General features: G+C 33.9%; 1 protein-coding gene across 1 annotated transcript; it reads right to left on the reverse strand.

The window, feature by feature from the left end:
• Positions 1 to 2648: 2648 nt before the first annotated feature.
• LOC129003963 (GATOR complex protein WDR24-like) lies at positions 2649 to 26916 on the reverse strand. Its single transcript, XM_054432319.1, has 13 exons — positions 26720 to 26916; positions 23283 to 23399; positions 22626 to 22848; positions 21700 to 21913; positions 20471 to 20719; positions 16849 to 17006; positions 16112 to 16298; positions 15302 to 15477; positions 13787 to 14058; positions 6976 to 7124; positions 6278 to 6406; positions 4806 to 4967; positions 2649 to 3886 (listed from the first exon to the last, which is right to left on the reverse strand). The coding sequence occupies exons 1-13, from the start codon at positions 26814 to 26816 to the stop codon at positions 3758 to 3760; spliced, it is 2262 nt and encodes a 753-aa protein (XP_054288294.1). The 5' UTR covers positions 26817 to 26916; the 3' UTR covers positions 2649 to 3757.

Below are 26916 nucleotides of genomic sequence, written 5' to 3' on the forward strand. Positions count from 1 at the left end.
TGTTAAGAGAGTATATGGGTATAAGCTAAGCACTAAGTCAATAGATGACTTAAAGAATATCAAGACAGAAAGCTCTGATAATTCTGCATGAACACTTAACTACTCACCACTTCATTTCGTAATCCTAAATTGCAAAAATCTTAAGATTTTTTCAAAATTTGTTTCAACTAATATTTTTAACAATAAAACACAGCTATGTTAATGTAAATTAACATTCCACTGAACTATAATAATTTTTATGAACGTAAAATTTGGTTAGCAAAGTCAGCCAACACTACATAAATTGCAAAATAAAATCTTGCTATAAAAACATTTAAGATAATTACCAATCTATAAAATAAAATGTCATCTTTTCAAACCAAAATGTGTTGTGTTACTAATATTATTTGTAATGTTATGAAAAATATTCAGTCACTACTCGTAACAAAAGTCGTCAAGTCCCATTTTAGGCTTTGAAAGTTGTTTCTGCATTCGGCTTTCTTGTAAACCAAAATCTTGGACCATAATGGGTCCTTTTCTTGAGACTAGTAGTAAAATCTTACTAATATTATAAATCTGAAAGTTTGTGAGTTTGTGTGTGTGTGTGTTGCTCAATCACGCATATACTACTGGACGGATTGCGCTGAAATTTGGCATGATGATAGCTCACATTCTCGATTAACATTAAAGCATATTCTTATCTCAAAAATCCTTTCGGGCTCCGCCCCAGTGGCTCTGTAGTTCCCCATGTCAACCTTATGATTTTTCATATTTAAAAGGAATTAATGAATCTTAACAGCTGTTTCAATGAAACAAGTTGGTTCTGTTCTATGATGTTCAATAGCATAAAAGTTACAAGGATTACCAACAGGGTGCAGTGCTATTTTTTTTATTATTATTATTTATGACAACAGCTAATTCTTAACCAAAAGGTGAGTGAGCGTAGTGAACCAACTTCAACCTGGAGGCGAGTTAGTGTAGCGAACGAGCTAATCTGAAGGCAAGTGAGCGCAGCGAACGAGCTCCAACCAGGACGTGAATGAGCCATGCGAATACTTATGAAGTTAAACGGGGCAAAGCCCGCGGGTACAGCTAGTACTGTAAAAGTATTATTAGTTGAAAGTGCTGCATAAACCAAAATCTAAGAGATTAAGATTTAACTAATAAAACCATTATTTTTGTTAACAATTGTTTTATTACAAAACTTAAAACTATTTACAACTTGTTTACAGTATGTACAATAAATAAATTAACATGAAATTATGATTTAAATAGGAAACATAGACCTTAGTAAGAATTAAGTAAGATTGAAACATAAGAGAATCATATAGTTATATTATTATTACTTATAAAATATTGCTCTATAGTTATTCACCATTTTAACAAAGTAAACAGCAACATGAATTTAGACTTGCATCATTTGACTTAATTTAGGATGATAAGTTTTGAAGAGGAACTGAATCTTTGGGAGGGATTGCCTTTGATAAGAAACTAGCACATTAATATGAAATTTTTTTCAGAACAAAGTTTCTATATTGCAAAAAGAATGTTAAATGTTTGTAAATCCTGAAACATTAGATTTAACTACATCAAAATTAATACTATTACTATAGTTTGGCACTACACAAATTAAGAAAAAAAAATGTTCCAATATAAAAAAAAACAATGAGACATAGTTTGGCAGAATATTGCTTAAAAACTATTTTAAGGAGTAAAGATTCATAATTTGTTAAACATTTTATTGATCTTTGAACGTTGATTAAAATATTTCTCAGGATACGTCCCAAATAAAATTGGTTACTGTTTCCATTAAATGAAAATTTGTTAAATCGTGTGGTTTAGTTTAGGAAAATTAACACAACTGGGCTGAAAATGTAAAAAATTCAACTTGTTAAGGTCACTTAGTTTAGAGTCCTGGCTAAGATTTGACAAAAAATAAACTTAATACTGGACGATGACTTGGAACGAGAACAACAATAGGAAGTAATTTAATCTGGTCAAGTATAACCTTGAGATGAACAGTAATAGAAAACACAAAGTTTAAGGACAAATAATCCCATCATAATGAATCAAAGTGAAATCTCTCTGAAATGAGATAAGTTTTTGTTTCCATCCATGTAAAACAATGGAAATTTAGGAATAAAGCGAATATTTTGGACCAAATGAAATGTTTATGCAATTACTTTTTATTGACTGTCTTTGTACAAGAGCAAAAAATTGCACAGCCAAATAATATATTTCATAAAAAGGGTAGAAAGTGAGTCATTACATATATCAAATCGAGCACTTAAAATAATATGGTCAAGAATATGTATAGACCCACTTTCACTTATATTTTGAACGTTACTTTTCACTACACTACAAAGATAATTTTTTCTGAACTAAAACAAAAATTGAATATTTTTTCTATTACTCTACACACAAAAGTACATTTTCTAAACATAAATGAGCAAATAAAATAGGTTCTTTCTGCTACTGCACGGAAAAATTACATAATGTTAACTTTCTGTGCATTTGTGGTGCACGGAACGGAAAGTAACCGTTATGGGATTTTGCTGTGCAGACTGATCAGCTGTTGTATTATTTGCTATTGCATTTTGTAATAACTCATAACGCTGAGTTTCCGTCCGTATGTACCTTGACATAAGCACGTAAACTCAGCGTTAGAGTTCGGTTTTTTTTTTTTTTATACTAAGTTGAATTAACAAAAATATTCATGTTGTTTACATGTTATTCAATATCGTAATGAAAAATAATGTTCAATGCTCGTCTTAAAAGTGCAATTTCGGGGCTCGATAACTTTTTCCATGTAAATGCAATCTCTCCCCATAATAAGTCACTTTCGAAACTAGTAATGAAAACTACGATGATTACAGTTGTGTAGATTACAAAACTCATAGCAGTAATTAGTTAACATTATTTTCACATGGTAAACAGCGTAATGATGTGATAATCATATGACGAAAACAAGTGATTTCACAGTAGTGTAGCGAAAAATACCTTTTTTTATTGGTCGACAAATGAAGGCAATGCTCAAACTCAACTATTGTACCTACAGAGAGTAACACAGAAAGAAACACTTGACCATCCACAGATATGTTTTAGTACTAAAAGTATTGGCAACTTTTGTGGGATATTATTTCAATTCTTTTATTCTACAGACCCTAAGTTCTTTATATTTTTACTTCAATTTGACTTCAGCTTTGGACAGTGAACTTTGATTAACAATCAAGCTCTTTTATTCATCAATTAAAATGTGTATTTCACTATTTTTACTTTAGATTTTTGCTGCATCACAGTTTTTTTTAACAAAATACAGTATGTTAAAATTTTTATAGGCCTACTGTAAATCAAATAAACTATATGCACAGTATTCATATGTGTACAGTGTTATTTCTTTCAAAAATTATTTTAAAATTCCAAACTAGTAATTTATGAAGAAACTGTTATCCATACATTCTGTCATAGTCCCAGTTCCATGGGTATTTTTAATCGCTGGGAACAAAACGTACTTGTCTAAAATCTCTCAACATATTACTTGGTTTTAAGATTATAAATTTAATTGATTTAGGCTATTACAAAATCAAAACTGAATACACCCAAGATTTAACATTAAAAATCCATTTCTGTCTTAACTAATCAGTGTGGCCTAATTGTGTGGCCTGTGATTTTGTCATCAACAACAGAAATAAATATAATAAATTAAAAGAAACTTTGGTTTAAAAGGAATCAGACATAGTCGTATACAGTAAGACAAGGTGGTAGAATGTAGATTAGACTACGAGAACTCACAGACATGACCACAGCCAGTAGGACATACACGGTTGTCAGAGAACCATTGCTGTAGATGTGAGACATGACCACCATGCTCACAACCCTGACACCACACGTACAGACCACGTACAACCTGTGGACAAACACAATGTGGAATGTAGATTAGACTTAATCACGGAAGACGATGATGATGTCTACACAACTGTGGAAGATGTCCAAGATTTTGTTTGTTATTGAGATCATTACTGACAGCGATAACGCTTCCATGATTGCAGGAGACAATGATTATGTCCCTGCGACCGCGAGAAATGTCAAATATTTGGCCACAGGAGATTATAATGATGATTACACTAAGGCAGGAGACATTTTTCGCCCTGTATTTCCCTGACCGATAAACTATTCAACAAATGTGAAATATTTAGGGATTTTCTGTGGTCACAGCAAGATTGTGACAATCTTCCTCAGTCATGGCAAACATGTGAACATCTTTTGCGGTCACGGCAAAATCACAAACATCATATGCTGTCACAGTAAAATTGAGAACATCTTCCACACTTACAGTGTAAATTATGTACATGTACATCTTCTAAGATCACGGCTAGATCGGAAACCTGATCTGCGCCCAAGGCAAAATTCTTAACATCTTTTGCAGTCAAGGCAATATCATCATAGTCTTTCACAATTGTGGCCATACTATGAACAACACCCGCAATGAAGGTAAAATATTCAATTTTCAATCACTGATCTTTGCAAAAGCTTTCTGGAATACAAAAATAAAAGTTCAGCTTGGCTTTAACCCACCCAAGCTTGGCTTGAACATTTTTTTTACCCGAACCAATCTCTTGGGCCAACTGTTCATAAGCCTTCTTGTCAGGAGCATCAATTTTCTTTAACATAATTTTTGGCTACTAAACCTAGACTACTTCTCTAATAGGGGCAGGGAACAACTAGTATAGTGGTGGATGAATTAAAGAACGTGGCGCTGTTATCATATTTGAACTAGCTTGTTAGATTCCTTACCTTAACGGGTCACACTGTCTGTCTTGACTTACCTGATTACAAACACTGCATACGCCACAAGTGGCCGAGTGACAACGGTCACACAACCAGCCACTCCTCAACAGAGGTTTGTGACATTGTGTGCATGCTGTGTAAACCGTGGTGGACTGCTGGTTGAGCTGACTTACTGACGGCACCCAAGACAGCTGGATAACCTGTCAAGTAGACATTATATTAGTTTACTACACATTCTAGTGATTTTATGGTTATTTGAAGCAGATTTTGTGTAAACTTTGACCTAGTAACAAGTGATAGAAAAAAACCATGTTGAGTTATCTAGGGTCCTATACAGTTATCTGGAGGTCCAACAACTCTTTGGGAATGACATAGCATTAATGACGAATAAGTGATACATTGTCATGTCTATGAAAGCTGGAAAGAAACAAATGTTCAGACACTGGCACAGTACAGGAAGTCCACTACTGTAAGGTAATGCATTCATTTTGCACAGATGTACACAATATGTTAGTGTGCACACAGCAGGAGTAGAGTGAAGGTTGATTGATTGCTTATTTCTATTTTGCAGGGTTTTAAACCATTGATTGTGACTGTAGCTTGTCGGCGAGGTAGCCTTACTGCTAACCTACTGACGCTAAGTAGTTGGTAAGATCCAACCTGCAAGCGCTAGTAGCGACATGTGCTTATATTGGTGCTCACCTCAGTCACAAGGTTGTCAGCAGAATCTATAAACGAAATTCACATATTTTTCCCGGTTTTCCCGGCTCGAAAGTACAGAATTCCTGGCGTCTATTATAGGCTACTTATAAGAAAAGCCCAATACAAGTTGTAGAAACATATTAAAATAACGGATATTGGTAAATAATTAACAACCAGCCATTATTATTAGCACATAAGGCTCATTAACTCTTAATATTCACTCGACAAACATTGCAAATTGAGGTTGAAAATTAAAAAAAATGAGTTTAACATTTTGCAGAATAAACTTATTAATTACAGTTTGCAAATAAAAATAAAGATAAACTCACCTAAAAGTGAGTTTAATTGGGAGAAGTAACACTTGATATGTTTCTTGTTACATTAGTATAGAGAAAGAGGACAAAGATGTTTTTCTTTTATTTTGGTTGAATATACATGGATATTTTTTTTTATATATGTAGTCTATATGATATAAGACATTAATGACATAACCGACAAAATTAATTTATAGACAAATAAAAAAATATTTTGTGTGAGAGTGTGTTAAATTGTGACACAATATATAATCACACAAAGCTTGGATGTTACTTGGATGTATTACATACTTATCAACAGAAAAACATATCCAAATTCTTAACCATCTATTTTTCGGGAACTTTGTTGAGTGTATGGACTAAAATGAAACGTGATGAATGAAGGAATAAGATCACGAATAGCTTTTTTTCAAATTTAAAAGTGAACAAACAAAATTGTCATATGGTCAGATAAACTATCAACAACAGGGCAGTTGAAACTATTTAACACAGACCTGTGTACAGATGTTCCACAGCTTGTAGCGTGACAGCAGGTCTATATAAGCCAACAACCAGTGTTCCTGTGTCGTCTCATCTAGACAGTGTTCTAGAGTCTTCCGTCTCTCTCCCAGCACCAACAGGACCTGCCGATCACAGTGTGGAAATAGAATAGCCAAGATATTGTTTGTTGCCAGGGTTTAATAATGTAAAGATTAAATATGGGCTGAACGGATTTTGATACACAATTTCTCAAATCCTTTGATACCAGTGGTATCATGGAAATAGTCAATTCTTGATACTTTGTGACTTAGGATTTGTCACTTGTGTTTCGAGTAACATCGTAATAATCTATTGTGCAATCACCAACATTTTCATACTTTCTTAACAATATTTAACACTCCAGGAAAAGTAGATACTGCAAACTACTGATTAGTGTAACACATTTCAAAAGCTGCAGAATTAACATAGTAAAACATTTCCTAGCACAGTAAAAAGGGAATGAGCTAAACTTCAGTAATTCAACCATGAAACCAAGCCTATTTTATTAGCTTACTACTCTGTACAATGAATGTTCATAACAGTCAGCTGTTTTAACTTGATTCTATCTATTTTCACAATATTTAAAATTGACGTTAAAGTGATGAGGAAGTTTCCTTTTCCTACTTTACGGACAGTACAAAGCATGAACATGCTCAATGGCAATAATCTTTACCGATACAGATGTCTGGACGTCGCCGCGTGCCGCATGATGTGTCAAGGCTTCCCCCACCACAGTGCCAGGCTCCCACGCTACTGGTCGCACCAGGCAGTTGACAGTGAGCAGCGCCGTCGAAGGTTCTTCACCACTCAGAATCGTAGTGTCTGTGAATATAGATTTTAGAAATTCTAAGTATTGAATCTTGTATGAAGTCCTACGATTGTTTATCTTGATTTGTGTAATGTATCTTAAGACTACGGATAGAACTAGACATTCCAATCTTGTGTTCCAATTGTAAACAGTTTTTGAATAAAAATTAATGCAGTTGAATTAAGCCTCTCACAGCAGATGTAAATTACTGATTTCTTTCAAATGCCCAACAACAGCATCGCATCGGTCAAATCACATAAGCTTCACAGTAACAAAAAACGAGGGTGAAAGTAGATTTTTAGACTGCAGCACAACCTGTTAGTGGCTCATTAAACTAAATTCATATTCTTATTAAATATTTTTATAAATGGCTATAAATGGTACATTTTTCCAGGTTCATTTCAAGAATCCAAAAGTCCATGATATTACTCGTCATATAAAACAGGGTATGGTATATTTCTCACTATACTGATATAGGCCTATTACAATATACTCTTTTAAAGATTAAGTTTACTGTTTGGAACAAAATTTGATTTTTTATTGGACCAACCATCAACCAAATCGGGATTAGTCCAGGACAAAATGTTAAGTGAACTATTTAAACTTTTATCCGATGGAAATGGGTAGCTGGGTGGTTATAGTACTGGCCTAATAGGTCCCCAGTTTGATCCTGAGAAATGTAAATTGCCTGCTGTCTTTAACCCTCCGAGTGTCACGTGTTTTGGCCTTAATGTCAGCCTATTTTTTGCTCATTTGCAAGGTTTTATTAAAACTGATCTGAGAAGCTTAAAAACAATGTTAATTATACTGTTCTATATACCATTTTGTTTGGAAAATCTTGGGCTTCAATATTATATATAAAACATAAGGAAGATTTAAAAAAAAAAAAAATTTTTAGGTAAAAAAATGTATAATTTCGAAAATTTTCAAAAAAAAATAAGTTTGCGCTCAATGAAATTGTATAAATTATAGGCCTATAAATATTTGAAAATAGCCACTTTGTTCTAAATTTTATGAGGATTACAAATCTATAATAATATAAGGAAGTAGATTTGCAAATAAAAAAGTTATGGGCAAAAAACAGATTTCAGTACATAGCGTTTAGCTAAGAATGCATAGCCCAACCATAGCTAGGAATCTGGCTGATAATTTACATCAATATTACTACCTACTTCTTCAGGATCATCAACCAGCACTTCAAAACCACTTAAATCTTCTTATAATGCACCACGTATATCACTACTTTTGATTTTTAACACTAAAACAATGATAAACGTAATAAAACACATCAGTCATCGGTCCGAGGGTAACCTAGCTGTTTACAAATACACGCACGTCAGCTCAGTCAGCTGTCTGCTACAATATTTTCGGAACTAAAATGAATAGTGCTTAGAGACAGACCTCTGCAGAAAGCTTAGAATATTACGGACAGAACGATACCTAACTCAATCCAGTACAGTCCGATTCAGTTAGTCATAGAGCCTTCGCCGTAAACAGTGTTCGCGAGTCGCTGCAGCGACGCACGACACTATACAAAGTGCGTTACGCGTCGCTGCAGCGACGCATGACACTCGGAGGGTTAATCATTGGGCTTTTGCAATGATCTGGACAAAGCTTGTACTCAATACGAGTCAGTAAAAAAGCTACACAGGTCGACCCACTCCAGTCTACTCTCACCTTGCATTCATAGCCAGCTAAAAGTCTGTCGCTACCAAGGAATTTCATGATTGGTAAAGAGTTAAGTGGAAGTAAATCGCAATTCCATTTATATGTACTTGCGTTTTTATCTCATTCTTAAACACATATTTCAACAAAGATCATGTTTGTTAAAGCTCGCCAATAAATACAATTGAAGCTCATTTCCATTATTCAGATTGCAAAAGCGTAGAAAGCACATAGAGATGTGCAAAACATCACACTAGAGGTGTGAAAAAACTGATGTTATTACCAGCATAAAATATTGGTAAAGATGATCAAATATACAATACATTATTGAACAATAGTTTACTACATAGTTATTCATTGAAGCTGTATGATCTTAACAAATTTATTTGTAAGGTTGGTGGTTTGATTTTAACCTTGCATTTAGCCGCTCACGTAGGCTATGAACCTGTGTGTGGAACATATCCAGCAAAGTAAGGGGTGATCCGGTACAGTACAAGGTGAACTGTACTGATAAAAAAAATATGACAGGTACCAGGATCTGAACCCACAACATTGCTGCCTCGGGCCCTAAGTCTGTGGCGCTACCGACTGAGCCACTGACTCACCAAAGTAACCTATAAGGTTTATACACTTGCTTAACCCCAATAGATTAAATACCCCTGTAGTAGCAAACCTGCATGTAAATTAATTTCCAGTTGTTTTGATGAATTTGTATCCAATTAGGTACATAAAAAATATAATTTACACTTAGATCCAGGCATAAGATAATAACTATTTTGTTCCATGAGTGCATTGGTCTGCTATGATGAACACACAAATGGGTTTGATGTCATGATTTTAAAAAAAATATAATCAAATAACAAAATTTGTTAAATTTTATGAAGTTTCATTGCTGAAGAACGTTATCGAATAAAACAGTTATTTTTGTAAACGGTATGGCTTCATAATAAGATAAGGTTGGGGGTTTCAATCATATATTTATGTTTAATAAATATGTTATACCTTTGAAGATTGCTGTTTGGTTTAGTGTTTTGTTATCTGCGTTTTTTTATTGCTGTAAAATATTGCCTATACCGAAAGATAAAATGATATGATAATTGTTGAGCATATATTGATTTGTAATAGCTGGCAGCTTCAAAATTAAATTACCATTTGGAATTTTGGAGTTTATTATGATACTTTTATTCAAGATTTAAGATCTGTATTTTTGATTATTAATATTAAGTAATACAAAAATACAAGTATTAAAATAGACATTGTCAATGCTGTTTTCTTAAGTTTAACATAAAATTAATTAGTTTTACTGTACATTCTTTTTCTATGATGATGACTTTGTCAAAATCACAATACTTGGAACACTGAATAAATTACTATTTCATTGACTATGCACTATGGGTCACTCGTTTTAGACATAAGTTATTTATAATATCTGTGGCAAGTGAATTATGCCAGTTCATAGAAATCTAATAAAGCCAATAATAAGAGCAAAATAAAACATTAAAACGATTTGCAGTAACATCCGTACTGTGATTACAAAGCTTGAACACAAATGATTACCGATCTAAACCACATCTAGCCATTCTTAAGAAGGGCAATAAGAATTTTACTTTTGCCTATTATTTATTAACTCTACAAGCCAATACCTAATGATATTGCTTCTTGCACTGTCATCAAGGTATTCACATGGTTTTACTGCCATGCAAGGACATTGACTTATTATTGTTGAATTACATTTTAGAATTCAGACTTTGCACTGCTTAAGCCCTTAATGTAAAAATGAAAATACATTACAGATTGGTTGAGTAAACTGGACAAGAGAGTTAACTGTAATGTAATGCAGCAAATTAAATTGTTACGATAATCTTATTTCAGTTATCAGCTGAGTAAGAAATAAACAAATGGATCACACTACTATAGTTCGGCCGCTTAGAAAGCGACCTGTGCGCTAATGCTAAACCAATGCTAGAGGAGGTCGCTTTCTAAGCGGCCGAACTATATTCAAATTTATTACTTAACACCTAACACCATTAAATTGTAACAAACATTAACAATATCAACAAACTATGTACATATTTACAAAACTTATCTATTGTCAAATAGATGAAGAAAACAAGAAAATTAGTTAAGAGAAGCTTTCCACTTACAAGAGAAAAAGAAAACATACAAAAGTACCTGATAGAGAAGATCGTCTTATTAAGCAGTTTTTCCACAGACTTCCTGAAAAGTGAAAATGTGTGCTAAAGATTACATAACAAGTGCAACTGGCTATTGTACGAGGGCTGACCAGAAAGTAACAGACGTTTCACGTTAGCGCCGCTTGGGTGGTGTTTTTGTCCCCATCATAGTATCAGAGGGTTCCTACACTCAGTTGTTGACTTACCCGACCAGTACAACAGCCTCTAGACTAGGCCTAACGCTGTGGTACTGATCGGGAACATTTATCCAGAAGTCAGGTATGAGAAAGGATAGGATAAGCAGGCTTTCCTGAAGAAATGTAGGCATCCCACTTCATTCACTACAGAACACAAAAGAAATCACAAAACAAAATAAACACTGGATATTTCGAGGCCACTGGCCCCTTTCTCAACATGGAGAGTCACATTAGATATTTGGGGTTTTTCACTGGTAAGGAAGCACGAAGCAGTGTTGCCAGCACACTATGAATTTACAAATGAATAAGTGGCCTCGAAATATCCAGTGTTTATTTTGTTTTGTGTTTTCTTCAGTGTTCTGTAGAGAATGAAGTGGGATGCCTACATTTCTTAGGGTAAGCCTGCTTATCCTATCCTTTCTCACACCTATTCCCAGGCAATAAGCCCTTTCTCACCAAACCTTATCCAGAAATCAGATATCTTTTAATTACTAGGAATGCTCTATTGTCTACTATCACTCCTTTGCCATAAACATCACATATCTGGCAATTTATTTCAATTTGTTTTAAATTTTTCACCAACAAAAACTTATCACAGAGCATACCTCACAACTGGCAGGATTTGCAATGACATCGTTAATTTTAAAATTCCACTGCAAACACAAAGTATAAGATATCTCTTATACCACAGAAAACATACTACTATAACCCAGAATGCCAACCGCGTGGTAAAAAGCATTAAGTGTTTTGAGAGAGCTTTACCTGTCAATTGGTAGGCAGCGCCACCAGCGTTGCTATGCTGAGTGCATGGCAACGCTGGTGGCGCTGCCTACGATTGACAGGCAAGGCTCTCTCAAAACACTTAATGCTTTTTACCATGCGGTTGGCATTCTGGGTTATAGTAGTATGTTTTCTGTGCTTATTCTATACTAGCTAGATCTATACTGAATGTGGGAACGCTCTAAAGCAAAGATGGCAGCAATAGCACTGCCTCTAGCGGCGCAATTGCAAAACATCTGTTACTTTCTGGGCAGTCCTTGTATATATGTCAAAAATGCTGACATAGATCTGATAAAAAAATTGTCTATGGATTAAAAATCCAAAGTTACCAAAGTTACCAAAGTTAGGGAACTTGAGTATACAAATACAAATTGACATGAATTAGTTGAAGCAAGTTTGAAGTTGCAAATTGAAGTTGAGTGGCAAATTAAGTTTAGTAGTTATTTTACAGGTTTTGCAAAAGTATCTTTTATAAATGTCAAAATTGTGGCTGAATACCTGATTCACCGATAACATCAAACGATAACAAAATGAGAGAAAAATTTAATTACTATAATTAATTAAATTTATTAATTGCCATTTAAAGAATAGAGTAAGAATTATTTACTAAAAAAAACAATGACTTACTTGAGGTCTGAAATGGTTATAGTATTTTAATTGAACTCTACTTACTTTAAAAAATTGTAAAACCCATACAAATTTTAAAATGTTATTTAACCGTGTATTTGAAATGTGAGCATTTTTGACATTCTGGCAATCATGAATTGATTTCCTTGTCAGAAATATATGGACCTGATAATTTAATTATAATATATTACATTTGTTATTGTTTAAAATGACAAAAATAGATAATTTGGATAACATTTACAGTTATAAAGGTTCTATTGAGAAAAAACATATTCTTGATTTGAAATCATTTCACAAGCCTCATTATCAAGAGTGCAAAAGCAAGCAACAACAGTTAGGAAAACTACAGAAACAATAGATAACACTAAGTTAAAAACCTACACCACAAATAAAATTTAAAAACAAAAATAGATACAAAAAGTGTATTCATGCAAAAAGTTATTTAAAAAGTAGTTGATGGATGAATTTTAAAGTTTAGGCCTACACAAAACTTTTCTCCAAGCTGTATTAACTCTGAGGGATAGTTAATACTACACAAATCAAAGGAGGAAATGAACAAGACTTTACACAAAATTGATCTAAACACTCCTCTAAATACCAATCATTAAGACTGTACGTGCACTATTACTATTTTAAACAAGGAAAATAGTAAATCCCTTCAGCAGAAAGGTTAAAGTAGTCTTACTATACCTTACACTGTGTACCATTACCACGTTAAACTTTGTGCCAATAGATTATTTGTACAGATATTGAAAATTTATGGAACTGGAGGGGTAAATGTTAGGAAGTAACCGAATGATCTGAGAAAAAGAGAAAATCAGAAAATGCAATGGGAAATTAAAGTATAAATTTGCAGTGGTACTGAATTGTGCAAACCAATTAACTGCTATTTAATCATGAAGTCATTAAAGTAATTAGAGCCCAGGGACTAATGTAATGGATGGATACAAGAATAAAATATCACAGAACACAGAAAACTACAATGATCTTTTGTCCTATTATAGGACGTCTTCTAAGAGTAGATTGAAGTGAAAAACTATTAGCCACTAGTAATTTTCCAGGTACGCTTATTTAACCTCTTCAAAATAATTCCTAGCCTTACACTTGGCTTTACACTGAAAAATAGAATCATTAATCGAGTGTTCCCAACATTTTCCATTATCCTCCCTTTACACTACGAAGTACAGATAAACCATACGTCCATTTTAAAGTTATGTATATCAACGTCCATACCTTCCACAGGCTCCGGTGACTCACTGTTAGGGAACTGTTCTGGCGGAGGCGACCGATCCTTTATCTCGTGACGGAGGGGAAATGCCTCGATAGGCAACGTCCAATCCGTCACAACAGAGTCCACGGTCAGTCCGATGTTGTTTCCTCGCTCAAAGTCCATGCTCAATGGGTCCATTTCCCCATCACCGAAGAAGAAATCGCCCAAAGAATGGGAATTGGGTTTTAAGTCTTCAAGCCGCAACTTGCGAGTCTTCTTGTCCTTTATATCTTCGCTAAAATAAAAAACAAACAACTGTCAGTTACTAGGTATAGTTCAAACAAAATTTAAACTCAAAAAATCTCAAGAAGTTTATATCAAATCAAGAAGCTAATACGAAAAAAAACTATTTAAGGGATCTTATAATTGTAGGCCTACACTATTTATTTGTTATCGACAGTAACCATCCTACACTCATCCTTATTTCATATTTGGGTTAAAATGTGCACATAGTGGTGTCCCCATATCTTAAATAATTGATAATTAATAATGGACTATACAAGAAAAAGGAGCTAATTTGTCTAGCTCCATAGCTTTATTTATTGTATGTTTTATTAAAACCCAACTTTGTTCATATCCCAGCACGCTCACTCTAGCCTGGAACTGTTCACAGGATAGGCCTAAACTTCATTGGTGATTGAGGGGATTTGAACCCAGAACCTATGGCCAAAGCCCCACATTCTACCACTAGACCACCTTGCTCCCCAATTAAGTCATTTACGTTTTGCCAAAGTTATAAAAGAACCAGGAGATATCAGATCCTGGAAAAGAATTCACACATTTTCTCGGTATTCCCAGAAGTAAAACCACAATTTTGAGGTTGTGATTTCCAGTTAGTGTACCTTTTTATAGGGGTCTACAGGTCCCTGATATTTTTGGGTATGGTCAGACCAACACTTGGCCCCAAGGGTCGGTTTGGGCCAAAAATTATGGACCAAGTTCAGTGTTGAGTTGAGTTGAGTATCTTTCATTTCTAATTCTGTAATCAAAGAAAGTGTTTGCAAAGATGTACGAATGAAAAATGAAATGACAATCGCAGACCATATTCACAGTCTTACCGCGATAGTGAGCAACGCAACTACGATGTCACTGTGATGCCAAAGATTTTCAGGATTTGCAGTAGCAGAAGGTATTCATGATTTTGCCAAGACTGTAGTTGATGTTCACGACTTTACTGTGGCCACAGACTATATTAACGATATTTTCACAGTCCGTTTTTCATGCTCTAACAGAGTTTCATCAGCATTTACGCAACCAAATGCAGTCCGTCGCTGCGTGTTAACCCCTTCTAAATTCATCCAGGCACTAAAGTAAGGTTTTCCTGAGAACAAATTTCATAAATTCACGCATAACTCTCAGTATTCCTGGTCTTTGGACAAACTGATTATGTTAATTAGGCCTATATTCATTGTCAAAATTCTAAATTTATTCATTTTTAGACTCATAATTTGTATTGTTACAACTTATCTTATACAGACCTGTCTGGTTCATTGACATCGTCCACACTGGTAGTTCCCCCTCCACTATCATGCCCCTCCTCCTCCCCTCCACCACTATCTCTCACATTCTGCTCCTCTCTTAAGGGAGTCTGCAGTTGGTAATCGCTTGTACGAGGCATGTACAGTGTCTTGATCATGCTCCAAACTAGGCTCACCTGAAAAGTATGTTAAGCTTAAATTTTGATACTAATGATTTTTAATATCAAACAACTCAACAAAACCATTTACCAAACTAATTGAATATATTTAATTATTTGTTTTATCAAACTCTACAAAATAGTGTAGAAAGAAATTGCAAAATTAAGTTATATGTTTTTAAGGTAAACAATTGGGAAAAACAATTTCAACCCAATAAAACTTTACATAAACTACTGTTCTCATTTAGTTCGATCATGTTGGTTCACTAATTTGTTAGAATAAATGTAGGTTTACAAGTTTGTACAATATTTTATCAAGATCGAATGATTTGTGTTTGAGTTATCGTGCTAACGGACACATATAAGTTAAGATATTGAACTGATGGCGTTTTTGGCCTCTCTGGACTTTAAAACATTAAAGTAGATTGGTCCTGAGTCTACGTCTTACTATTCCTCTACGGTAATAGCTTATTCCCTACATGGGAAATTCGCTAAAAGTGCACTAAAATCAGCTTTCACCAGTGAAATTCAAAAATTCACAATCATTGTAATTATCATTTAAAAAATACAGCATCACAAAGTTGTGTATTGACACCTGGGTCTAATCTATATCTTTGACGGTAAATCTTAAAAAGACGCAGGTATGACTCACACTAAAACGGCCAAACTGACGAGCGACGTTGGCATTGTGGTCACACAGCTCAGCTAGAGGTTTGCCACTCAGTTGGTAGCCCTGCGCACAGCCCAGCAGCCACTTGACCTCATTGTTGTGCCGTTTGTTGTACCAATGCAGCCAACTGTTAGCCTGGCAGAAGTCTTCACTTGTCACTGGTGCTCGTCTGACAAATTGCAAATTCTAACTAATAAATAAGCCATGAAAACTAAAATTAAATTTAAAATTTTCAGGTTAAAATTTTTAATTGAAAAGATAAAACTAGCTAGTTAGTAACTGCTTGGGTACTGTATATAAAGCGTTTCAAGAGCCTAAGTTAACTAAAATTTAAGAAGTGTTATAGTCGGACACTCAGGGTTTTAGTTGAGGGGGTATCTCAAAACTAATTTAAAAAAATTCAAATACAATACAAAATAGTATCAAATACAACATTATTATTTACTTAGTTTTTAATCAATTATAAAACTTATTTTAGATTTTCAAAACTCTTTAAACCAGACGTCTTAATCGTCTCGCAATCATGGGCATCATGGGTTATCCAATATCGTACTCAACTAATTTTTACAATTCTTACAATTTTGTAGTACTATTGGATAATTTGGGCGCTCCTTTTTAGAAATTTTCTCAGTTTTCAAAATCCACATAGAATAACCCTGTCTGTAGGACACCCAGAATAGTAACAAATATTTGAAAATCCGAAGCCACTGTGGACTGACCTGAGTAAACTGGACACTTTGTTAGTCTTGTTGTTAACCACGCTGGACTTGCAGGCGACCGCCAGGTCTCCTATGCTGTTGAAGGATATCCCAGCTGGATTGGCCTTCTCTGCTGGTCGGACTGCGTCTTTGAACACATGTTGGTACAGTGTGCTGTCCTGTTACGTCAAACAACAGTATTAGATCTTACTAAAATGTATTGAAATATAAATGACAGTTCAATTTTTAAATCTTACCTGAAGTCTTCCACATTGTTCGGATACAACATTTAAAATATCTCTTTCAAAGAACAAGACAATTTAATTTAATTTTTAAGATAATAATTTAATCGTGGAAGACAATGATGATGTTCCGTTACTACAGAGGGTTATTCAGGGTTTTGGCTTGACCGTGGGAGATATTTTTCTTAAGAGTAAATTTGCTTTTGTTTATTTAAGAGTACCTAAGTTTTAATCTAAAAATAAATCTAAAAAAACTCATCACCTTTGAAAATAAAGTACTAAGGTTTTTGGACCAACAAGGGAAAATGGTGAATGGAGGATCAAACATAACAGAGAAATTAGAGACCTTTATAAAGCACCAGATGCTGTGGCGGAAGCAAAAAGTCGACGAATAAGATGGCTGATAAGGAGAGAAGATGATGCATTAATAAAGAAAGTTTGGAAAGAGAACCCTGTTGGAAGAAGACCTCCTGGGCGTCCCAAAATGAGGTGGAAAGATGAAGTGTCCAAAAATATCAGGAAGATAAGATTCATGGAGGAAGATGCTGAAGATCGGAAGAAACGGAGGCATTTAGTTGGTGAAGCCAAATACCACCTTGGGTATTGATGGCCATGGGAGTAATAGCAAGAGTAAGTTTTAATCTTTTCTTCAAGAATCAACTTTCCATGTCGTCAACTACATTTTAAAGAGAAGAAAGCATTTTCAAAGATCTATTATTTTTTATCGAAGCTGTATTATAATCAGCAATGAGATAGACAACTTGCACTGATCCATAATCACTCAGCTTGAGCTGAAGGATTGAGTTATCAATCCAGTAAAAAGCTTTGACAGACAGTTCATAGAAAAGATGATTAATATTTTTTCTTTGCCTACAACTTATTTTATTACAAATCTTCAAAACTTTTGATTAAACGTTACATTTAATGCCAAATGTCTCAATGTCTTTTACATCTTAAATATAATAATCTCTCGTATTAGGATAGATAATGAGGTCCAAAATGAATCTTGAATTAGGTTTTTCAGACCATAGGGCACTATTTATTGAAATTCCAAGAAATAAATTGTTGGATGAAAAGACAGGTTGCAAAAGAAGGTTGTTTTCACAAACAAATAAGGCTTTATTTTATAAATGTATTTCAGAAATTAACTGGAACTTATCACTTGTAAAAGACGCTCAGACAAATTTTGATAGTTTCATGCATGACTTTTTAGTTAGTTTTGACCACTGTTTTCCACTAAAGTTTTTCTCAAAAAAATTACAAAAAGACAAATTTAAAAAAAGCTGGGTAACCAAAGGAATTAAAGTATCTAGCAACAAAAAAAGACAATTGAGTATTATTGCCAAAACTAACCAGGACATTAATTTTCAAAAGTATTACCGAAACTACAGGAAAATATTTAAAGCTGTTTGTGATAAAGCTAGGAAATTGTTTAACTGTAAGATAATATCGAGCGCTGATAACAAAAGTAAAGCGGTGTGGAGTGTTGTGAAGTCTGAGCTTGGAGTATTAAATGCCAAAAATGTAGACTTCCCGGATGTGTATGTAGAAGATCAACAGGTAAAAGATGGTCAAACCATTGCTAACCTCTTTAATGAAAAATTTGCTAATGTGTCCAAAGATAATAACTCCTGTATCCTTACAGCAACTGAGTTAACAAATAAAATTTATATTAATTCAGATATAAATTTTCAATTATTCAGAGATATAACAGTGTCAGATGTTAAAAAAACTATTAAAAAATTTAAAAACAAAAAATCTGTTGGATGGGATGAGATTCCTATCGAAATAGTTAAGAATGTAACTAATTTTATTGCACAACCACTTTGTCTGATAATTAATCAATGCTTTGATGAAGGAATTTTTCCACATCAACTGAAAAATGCAGAACTAAAACCACTGTATAAAAAAGGTTCACCGGGAAATCCTGAAAACTATCGTCCAGTATCCATTTTACCATGTTTATCAAAGGTTTTTGAAAAACTTGCATACAACCAAATTTATTCATATTTTGAAAATAATTTCTTATTCACAGAAAAACAATTTGGGTTTAGATCTGGAAGAAACACAACAATGGCTGTCTCAGAGTTCATAAATCAAGTATCGGCTGGCCTGGATGGATCGCAGAGTACTGCGGCGGTGTTCTGTGATCTATCCAGGGCGTTTGATTGTGTGGATTATGACATTTTAATGAGCAAACTTCGACATTATTCATTTTCTGGCATGGCTTTGTCTTGGATTGATTCTTATTTAACTAACAGGAAACAAAGAACATCAGTTATAAAAAATGGCAAAAAGTTTATCTCGAATTGGCACAAAGTTAAATGTGGTGTCCCACAAGGTTCGATATTGGGTCCTTTACTATTTTTAATTTTTATGAATGATGTACCTCAAAATGTATCTTCTAGCCTCATATTATATGCAGATGACACTACATCCATAGTTAAAGCAAAAGATATACCCAATCTAAAATTAGAACTCAACCGCTCAATCATAGATTTGTCCAGTTGGTTTACAGTAAATGGGCTTCAACTCAATAGTTCTAAAACACAGGTTATGTTATTTCAAACAATCCAAAATAGAGAGAATCAAAATTTTGAATTACGCTACCAAAGCGATACTTTACCATTCGTTGAAGATACAAAGTTCTTAGGCTTAATTATTGATACAAATTTAACCTGGAAACCACACATAGACATGATACTAAAGAGGCTGAATACAGCCTGTTCTCAAATGTATGTTTTAAGGAATATAATTGATCTGAAAACTAAACTTACTGTATATTATGCAATGTTTTATTCCATCATGCAGTATGGAATTGAACTATGGGGCTCAACTTCATATGCCGACACAGTTTTTAAAAAACAAAAGAAGTATTTAAGAATCCTATCTTTTGCATCAAAAAGAGCATCATTTAAACCTATTTTTAAAAAATACGACATATTAACAATGCCTTCTCTATATATATTTAAAATGATGGTTTCTTTAAAAAGTAACTACCAATCATATGACAACAATCAATTCATTCATCAATATCCTACTCGTTTTAAAAATAATTTGAAATATCCAAGACATCGCCTCTGTCTGTATGAAAGATCACCATTTTATATGAGTCTCAGGCTTTACAACAGTCTACCTACCAAATTCAGACAAATTACCAGTATATCAAAATTCAAAAGCGAGTTTAGAATGTATCTCTTACAAAAACAGTTTGAATCTGTCTCTGAATATTTAAATAACAGTTAAACATTTTTCTATTACATTTATTTAATTTATAGGAATGAATTGTAAATCTAGTTTTAATAATGGACAATGTCACCTGTTTCATCAGCATTGCTGAAAAACTTGAAATGTATTGTGACAATAAAGGAATATTTCATTTCATTTCTCGTCTATCTTACCCGGCCCGTAGTAAGCAGCACGTGGGGGTCACCACGCCATGCAATGCCAGTAGCAATGTCATTATGTTCATTGAACGCTGCAAAGGGTATGTAAGGCCTTCGGACGTCCCACACGTTGACACTACTGTCCACTACCAACGCCACTGAGGCCAAGTGGTATTTGCGCTGCGGCCGCCACTTGACTCTGCCCACTGAAGCGATTGTATTGATTGTGTGTTCCAAGGTCGGCTTATTCGTCATGTCCCACACCTAGTACATTAGACAAGAATATTAAACCTCGTTATTTGGAAAACCAACTTTAGCAACAAAATCACAACTTTTTTTATTTACCTACCATTTATTTAAAGTATTATCTAGGTTACATACCTTATACAGTCAAAACAGTTCTGAATTCAGTCACTAAAGGGCGATGCGCATTTCAGAGCTTTTAAGCTCTATCTTCAGGTCCGTGGATACATTTATCAATCATCTTGTAGATTCGTCAACATTTTTAAACATTAAAAACACATAACACTAACACATAATTCATTACATTTATACAGGTACATGTGCCGGCCGGCTATAGATCCCGACTATAGTTAGTCGGGAATATTGTTTCCGGGAGTCGGGATCTATAGCCGGCCGGCACATGTACCTGTATAAATGTAATGAATTATGTGTTAGTGTTATGTGTTTTTAATGTTTAAAAATGTTGACGAATCTACAAGATGAATTGATAAATGTATCCACGGACCTGAAGATAGAGCTTAAAAGCTCTGAAATGCGCATCGCCCTTTAGTGACTGAATTCAGAACTGTTTTGACTGTATAAGGTATGTAACCTAGATAGTACTTTGAATAACAGTTCAGGAGGCAAAATAATTAATACATTTATGTAAATCTCTCAGATGAGTATGGGTATATAAGTTTTAGCAAATTTTCCATTTAGGGAAATAAGCTATTTTAATACTATATTTTATTGAAGTGAAGTTTTAGCAGAACCATAGTTTTGGCTGATGCGATAATTTATAAAAGGAAACTAAAGGTCAACATTACATTAGATAGCCTAGTAAGAGTAGTAGGATATATCATGTTGATAAGCTAAGTGGTGTTACATCATAAAATAGAATGTATCAGGCAATACAATTAAAGATATTTTCAAACAATTCATAGGGATTATTACTCTAACAACCGAAATGGAGAAAAAGTCCACTTTCCCAAAGCACACACAGTAAGCACTTTTGAAATTACCTTGATGGTCTTGTCGCGAGAAGCCGTTGCCAGCCAGGGATGTTCTGGGTGCCAGTCACAAGCAAACACCGGGCCACTGTGCGCCGTGAACTGCTGGTGACATTTGTCTGGCCGGCGCAGGTCCCACTGCTGCACCGTGCCATTCTCGGACACCGAGGCAAACATGTGAGGCGCGTGAGGTGAGAATTGTACGTCCCTCACACTCTCTGTGTTGCTGTTAGGGTTACAAAATAAGGGAGGTTATAGGCTAAACTAACAACATATTATACATTTTGAGGTTTACAGTAACATTTTGGGATTTTTTTAAGTTAAAAAATGATTTTGCCAAGGCAACATAGAAATTTAAAGGATCATCAAACACAATTTATTAAAGGATAGGCCTATTTAGTTCTATGCCTAATTGTTTATTACTGTTAACAAACTTTCCATCCTGACTTAAAAATTTTCATTTTCAATTAACAAACACACTTTTATTCCATAATAACTTACATGTAGATTACCAGTATCGGTATTAATTCGTTCTCAAAAACTACGGAAGGCCTAGATAAATTTCAGCTCTTGTAATACATGTAGCAAACTGCCTACCTATCAAATTTGATTCTCATTATTGAGATCATTATATCAAATCAATTTAAAAGAATCGCCAATTATGTTAGGTAGCTGTATTTTAAACAACAGTTTCAGCTGATTACTTCTCTGAAAGTAGGTAGGTGTAACATAATTGAGATCTCATTAATTTATTTGCTAAAAAACCTCCAGTTAGCCTAGATCACTGAAATAATGAAAGGTCTATCGCCTATTCAATTTTAACAACAAATTTGCTTCATAAATCAAGGCCTCAAGATTATGACAAGATAAAATTTACAAAAAATATTTTTGAAACATTTCAAATCCTTATTTACAAGGTAACTAAGATGTTTCCCTACCTAAAGAACGTCCTAGTTGCTTCCTTGGTGCGGAGGTCGAAGGTTTTCATGGTTCCATCCTGAGACCCAGAGATAAGATAGAACGGCTCCACTGTGTGGAAACTGACCTTGTTGACCGTGCGTTTGTGGTCCAGAAACACATGATCTTGCTTACACCGAGACGTTCTGATGAGACTCCACACCACCACGGCTCCGTTAGTGGCTGCCGTCGCCAGGATGTGGTCTGGAAATGGACACCAATTGAAATATACTTACAAAGTTTAATAAGTTTATATCTTAATCAGTTGTTACCTTGATTATTCCAACAGAGAGTGACAATTAGAAGTTATATGTCCAAATAGGCTATGCTATATTGAGCTCTTTAATTTTGTCTAGTTACCTTACCAGGTATATTGAGCTCTTTCATTTTGTCTAGTTACCTTACCATAAAATTCATCATGTTAGTATGCCCACAGATGGAGCATTATAGTAATTAATAACTTAATAAGTAGGCTACATAATATAAGTAGGTACCCATATTCCAGGTGTTTTTGAGTTAAAATAACACTTCACAGAATGAAGCCTAGTTGGAGACGATTTGCGTAATCTGAACCCTGCAAGAACACATAAAAACGTAAGCAATATCTTAATTTCTAACATAATACAATTCAACCTTACCTTCATGGGAACTCCAAGCCACATCATTGCAAGAAAAATTTAAGTTAAGGTTTTTTCCAACCCTCAGGTTTATAGCTTCAACAAATTCATTCTCTTCAATGGTGAATACTTTGAAAACTGAAACAAAAATAAAATTTAGCATAAATAACCTATTTCATTACAGCTTAGCTGTACTTAGTTTTACAAACCAATAGGTTTTGGTGAAGGGCTGAAGCTTAATTATTTTTTGCCAAAAATTAAAAACTAAAGTGGTTGTGTTTTGTACTTATTTCACTTGAAATAATTCATAGATCATGAACAGATTTTCCTTAGGGCTGAACTAATTTTTGTACAAAAGTTATGAAGAAAATAAAATTTGATTTGATGGATACATCCGTCATTGGCCCACAAAAAACACTAGGTGGACGGATATATCCGTCTGCTGCCCTCAGTGATAATCACAAAATATGAACACTGCCATTAATCTTGAATATTCTTGTGGGCGGCTGTCGGATATATCCGTCAACCTTAGGCTATTCCTTGCTTCCCTTGTTTTATTTTTAAAACGTTTTTATTAGCTCGCTTTCTTGTCCGGTACAAATTTTGCAATCAATTTTATACTACTTTCCCGATTAGCTAGAGACTTGAAACATAGCTCACATATGGAAGACAATGCAATATTATATCATTAAATTTTCATTAGGGCTACACCCCATGGGCTTGTTTTTATTAACTCGCTTTCTTGCAAATTTTGATAGCCTACTTCCCGATGAGCTAGAGACTTGAAACTTGAAACATAGTTTATCCATGTTTGCCTCCTGGATTGAATGATAATAATAATAATAGGTTAATTACCTTGTATACGTCCTCAATCCAAGTCGTCTTTTATAATATAATTATATATTATAATTATAAAAGACGACTTGGATTGAGGACGTATACAAGGTAATTAACCTATTATTATTATTGAAACATAGCCCACAAATGGATGACAATGCAATATTATATCATTTAATATTAATATTTCCCTTGGGCTACGCCCCATGGGCTTGTTTTTATTAGCTCGCTTTCCTACAAAATTTGATATAAATTTTACACGATGTTCCTGATGAGCTAGAGACTTGAAATTTAAAAAATAGCTCACAAATGGATGACAATGCAATATTATATAATTTAATTTTCATATTTCCCTTGGGCTACAACCCATGGGCTTCCAAATTTTCCATGTTTACATTTTGAAAGAATGTAAATATATCAATTAATTTTATTCAGCTGTAAATACTTAAATTTGACAGTTCGAAGAGCAGAGGTTAAGATGTAGGCCTACAGGTTATGCTCCCAAGAGATTCTTTATAGAAACAAACATTTCAAAATAAAGATAAACAATCTGATTGCAGTTATAAAGGTGTTAATAATATGAATTGTTATTTATTTAGTCCCTATTCTTTAATTTAAACAAAAAATTAAATAGATTGATATATTTATAGTTAGTAGTTAGTAGGTAGGCCATACATTCAATCTAATAGGGTACATAATTATATGAAAAGAAACTCAAATAAACCTTAGATTTCCCACATGCCTCTGTCTTCATCTGATATAGATGCTTGAAAAAAATTTAACATCCACACACATTAAAACCTAAAAAGTAGAAAATAATTTATAAATAAAAAATCTTTTTAAAACAAAACATTTTTAAACGCACTAAAAAGTAGAAAATTATCTATAAATATGTGGAGAGTATAGATACTTGTAAGATTTAAAACTAAAAACGTGGGGTGCATGCAATTGATAATAATACATTAGTTCAATAAGTTAGGTGAAGGTAATTGTAACTTATCTATTGCATGCAGCCCACGTTTTTAGTTTTAAATCTTACAAGTATCTACTCTCCACATATTTATAAATTATTTTCTACTTTTTAGTGCGTTTGAAAACGTTTTGTTTTAAAAAGATTTTTTATTTATAAATTATTTATCCATAAAAATGTATCTGTAGGCCTATGTAAAATGTATCTGTGTAATGTATGTATGTGTATGTGTATAAACTGTATCTGAAGTAAATCTAAACCACTCAGTTCCGCTCCCATGTCCTCAATCCCATTCCCCACCAAGACTTCCACTACGTAAAAACTGTTCTTTAGGTTCATCATATCCATCACATTACATACTATTATTTTCACTGCCAAGTATAACACCCCTCAGACATACTTTTAATTGAGCATCTCAATAACATCTTCAAATTTCAGATCGTTTGCATTTAGTAACTTTAGCTCAATAACACAACAATAAACAAAATGTAAACATCAATCACTAACAACCATATGTGAAGTGACAGCAATATTTACTTACGCACACTCTATGGTGCAAGATAGCCGAAACAGCTGTGGCAATTATTATTGCCAACCACAAAAACAAAATAACCCTTTTATAATGCAGTGTGATGTTTATTACCCTATCATAAACATTGTGTATATCATTTCGTTTTTTGGACGGATATATCCGTCTTTAGCCCAGAAAAGAAATTTCTCGGGACGGATATATCCATATTCAGCCTGGAAAGTAAACAAAGATTGACGGATATAGCTTATCCGTCCATAGCCCTGGAAGAGTTAAGACTTAAATAATGAAGTGCTCTTAATTTGTAATTATATACCGGTAATCATTATTCTTAAGTTGTGAGTTGTTGACGAAAAAACTACACTTAGCCTAGCCTATCTCTCTTTTTTAAGTATGGCCTATTGACATTATACAAGACAAATAAAGACAAAACACGGTAGGCCTAGCTTATTCAAATAATAATATACCCTAAGTTAGTCGTAAAAGTTAGGTGAGAGTCAATAAAAATTCTTGACAGGTGCATGAATAGTTCAAGCAGAAGACTTTGGTCCAAGATACTGTCTTCATCACCTATGGGAATTTACTACACCACAAGATAATGTTTTGACCCTGGTGTTATTTACCTCAACACTCAAGTTTGAGTGTTTTTGCATGGTTTGCACTGTATGATATGCTACTTATATTATAATCTAAGTATTTTGACGATTGCAATGCATGTTATATGATGTTACAAGCAATAAAGACATTTCATTTCATGTTATTGAACCCATAATCTATGAGTCCAGCTAGGCCTAGGCCTATGTAAAAACCAAAAAGGGTGAAAGTTTCGTAACTTGGGCTATAAGATCTGTCCAACCACAAATCTGAAATTTCACTCTCACCTTTCACTTAGGGCAACACAATATAATAGGCCTAACTTAGGCATAATTTAAAATTGTATGTAGCGCCTAGGCTAGACCTAGGTAACTTAAAACTTTCGTTTTGTTAGAATAGGACAGTTTTTGGAAAGGACTACTGTAACTTAAATGTTTTTGAAATCGTGGAAATTGTATTAAGATCGAAAATATGTGATTCATGTTTCTTAAATTTCATCCAATAGAAAAATGGAATACTAAAGCTTACCATTGCGTCCGGCAATGACAACTTGGTTATTGTCTTTATTAAGTGCAAGAGCGTTGACCGGTCCATCTTGTATAGCACAAATAGTTTTAGCTGACATTGCATCTAATGTTTCTTGAAAATAGCTAGATAGTCGCACTTTTACTCGTTAAATTACATTTTTGATAAATATCTGTACTTAAATTACACCAAATGTTTAC

Source organism: Macrosteles quadrilineatus, unplaced genomic scaffold (genome assembly GCF_028750875.1).
Source record: "Macrosteles quadrilineatus isolate MER2022 unplaced genomic scaffold, UCM_ALF_1.0 Scaffold_9__3_contigs__length_116548681, whole genome shotgun sequence".
Taxonomy (NCBI): domain Eukaryota; kingdom Metazoa; phylum Arthropoda; class Insecta; order Hemiptera; family Cicadellidae; genus Macrosteles; species Macrosteles quadrilineatus.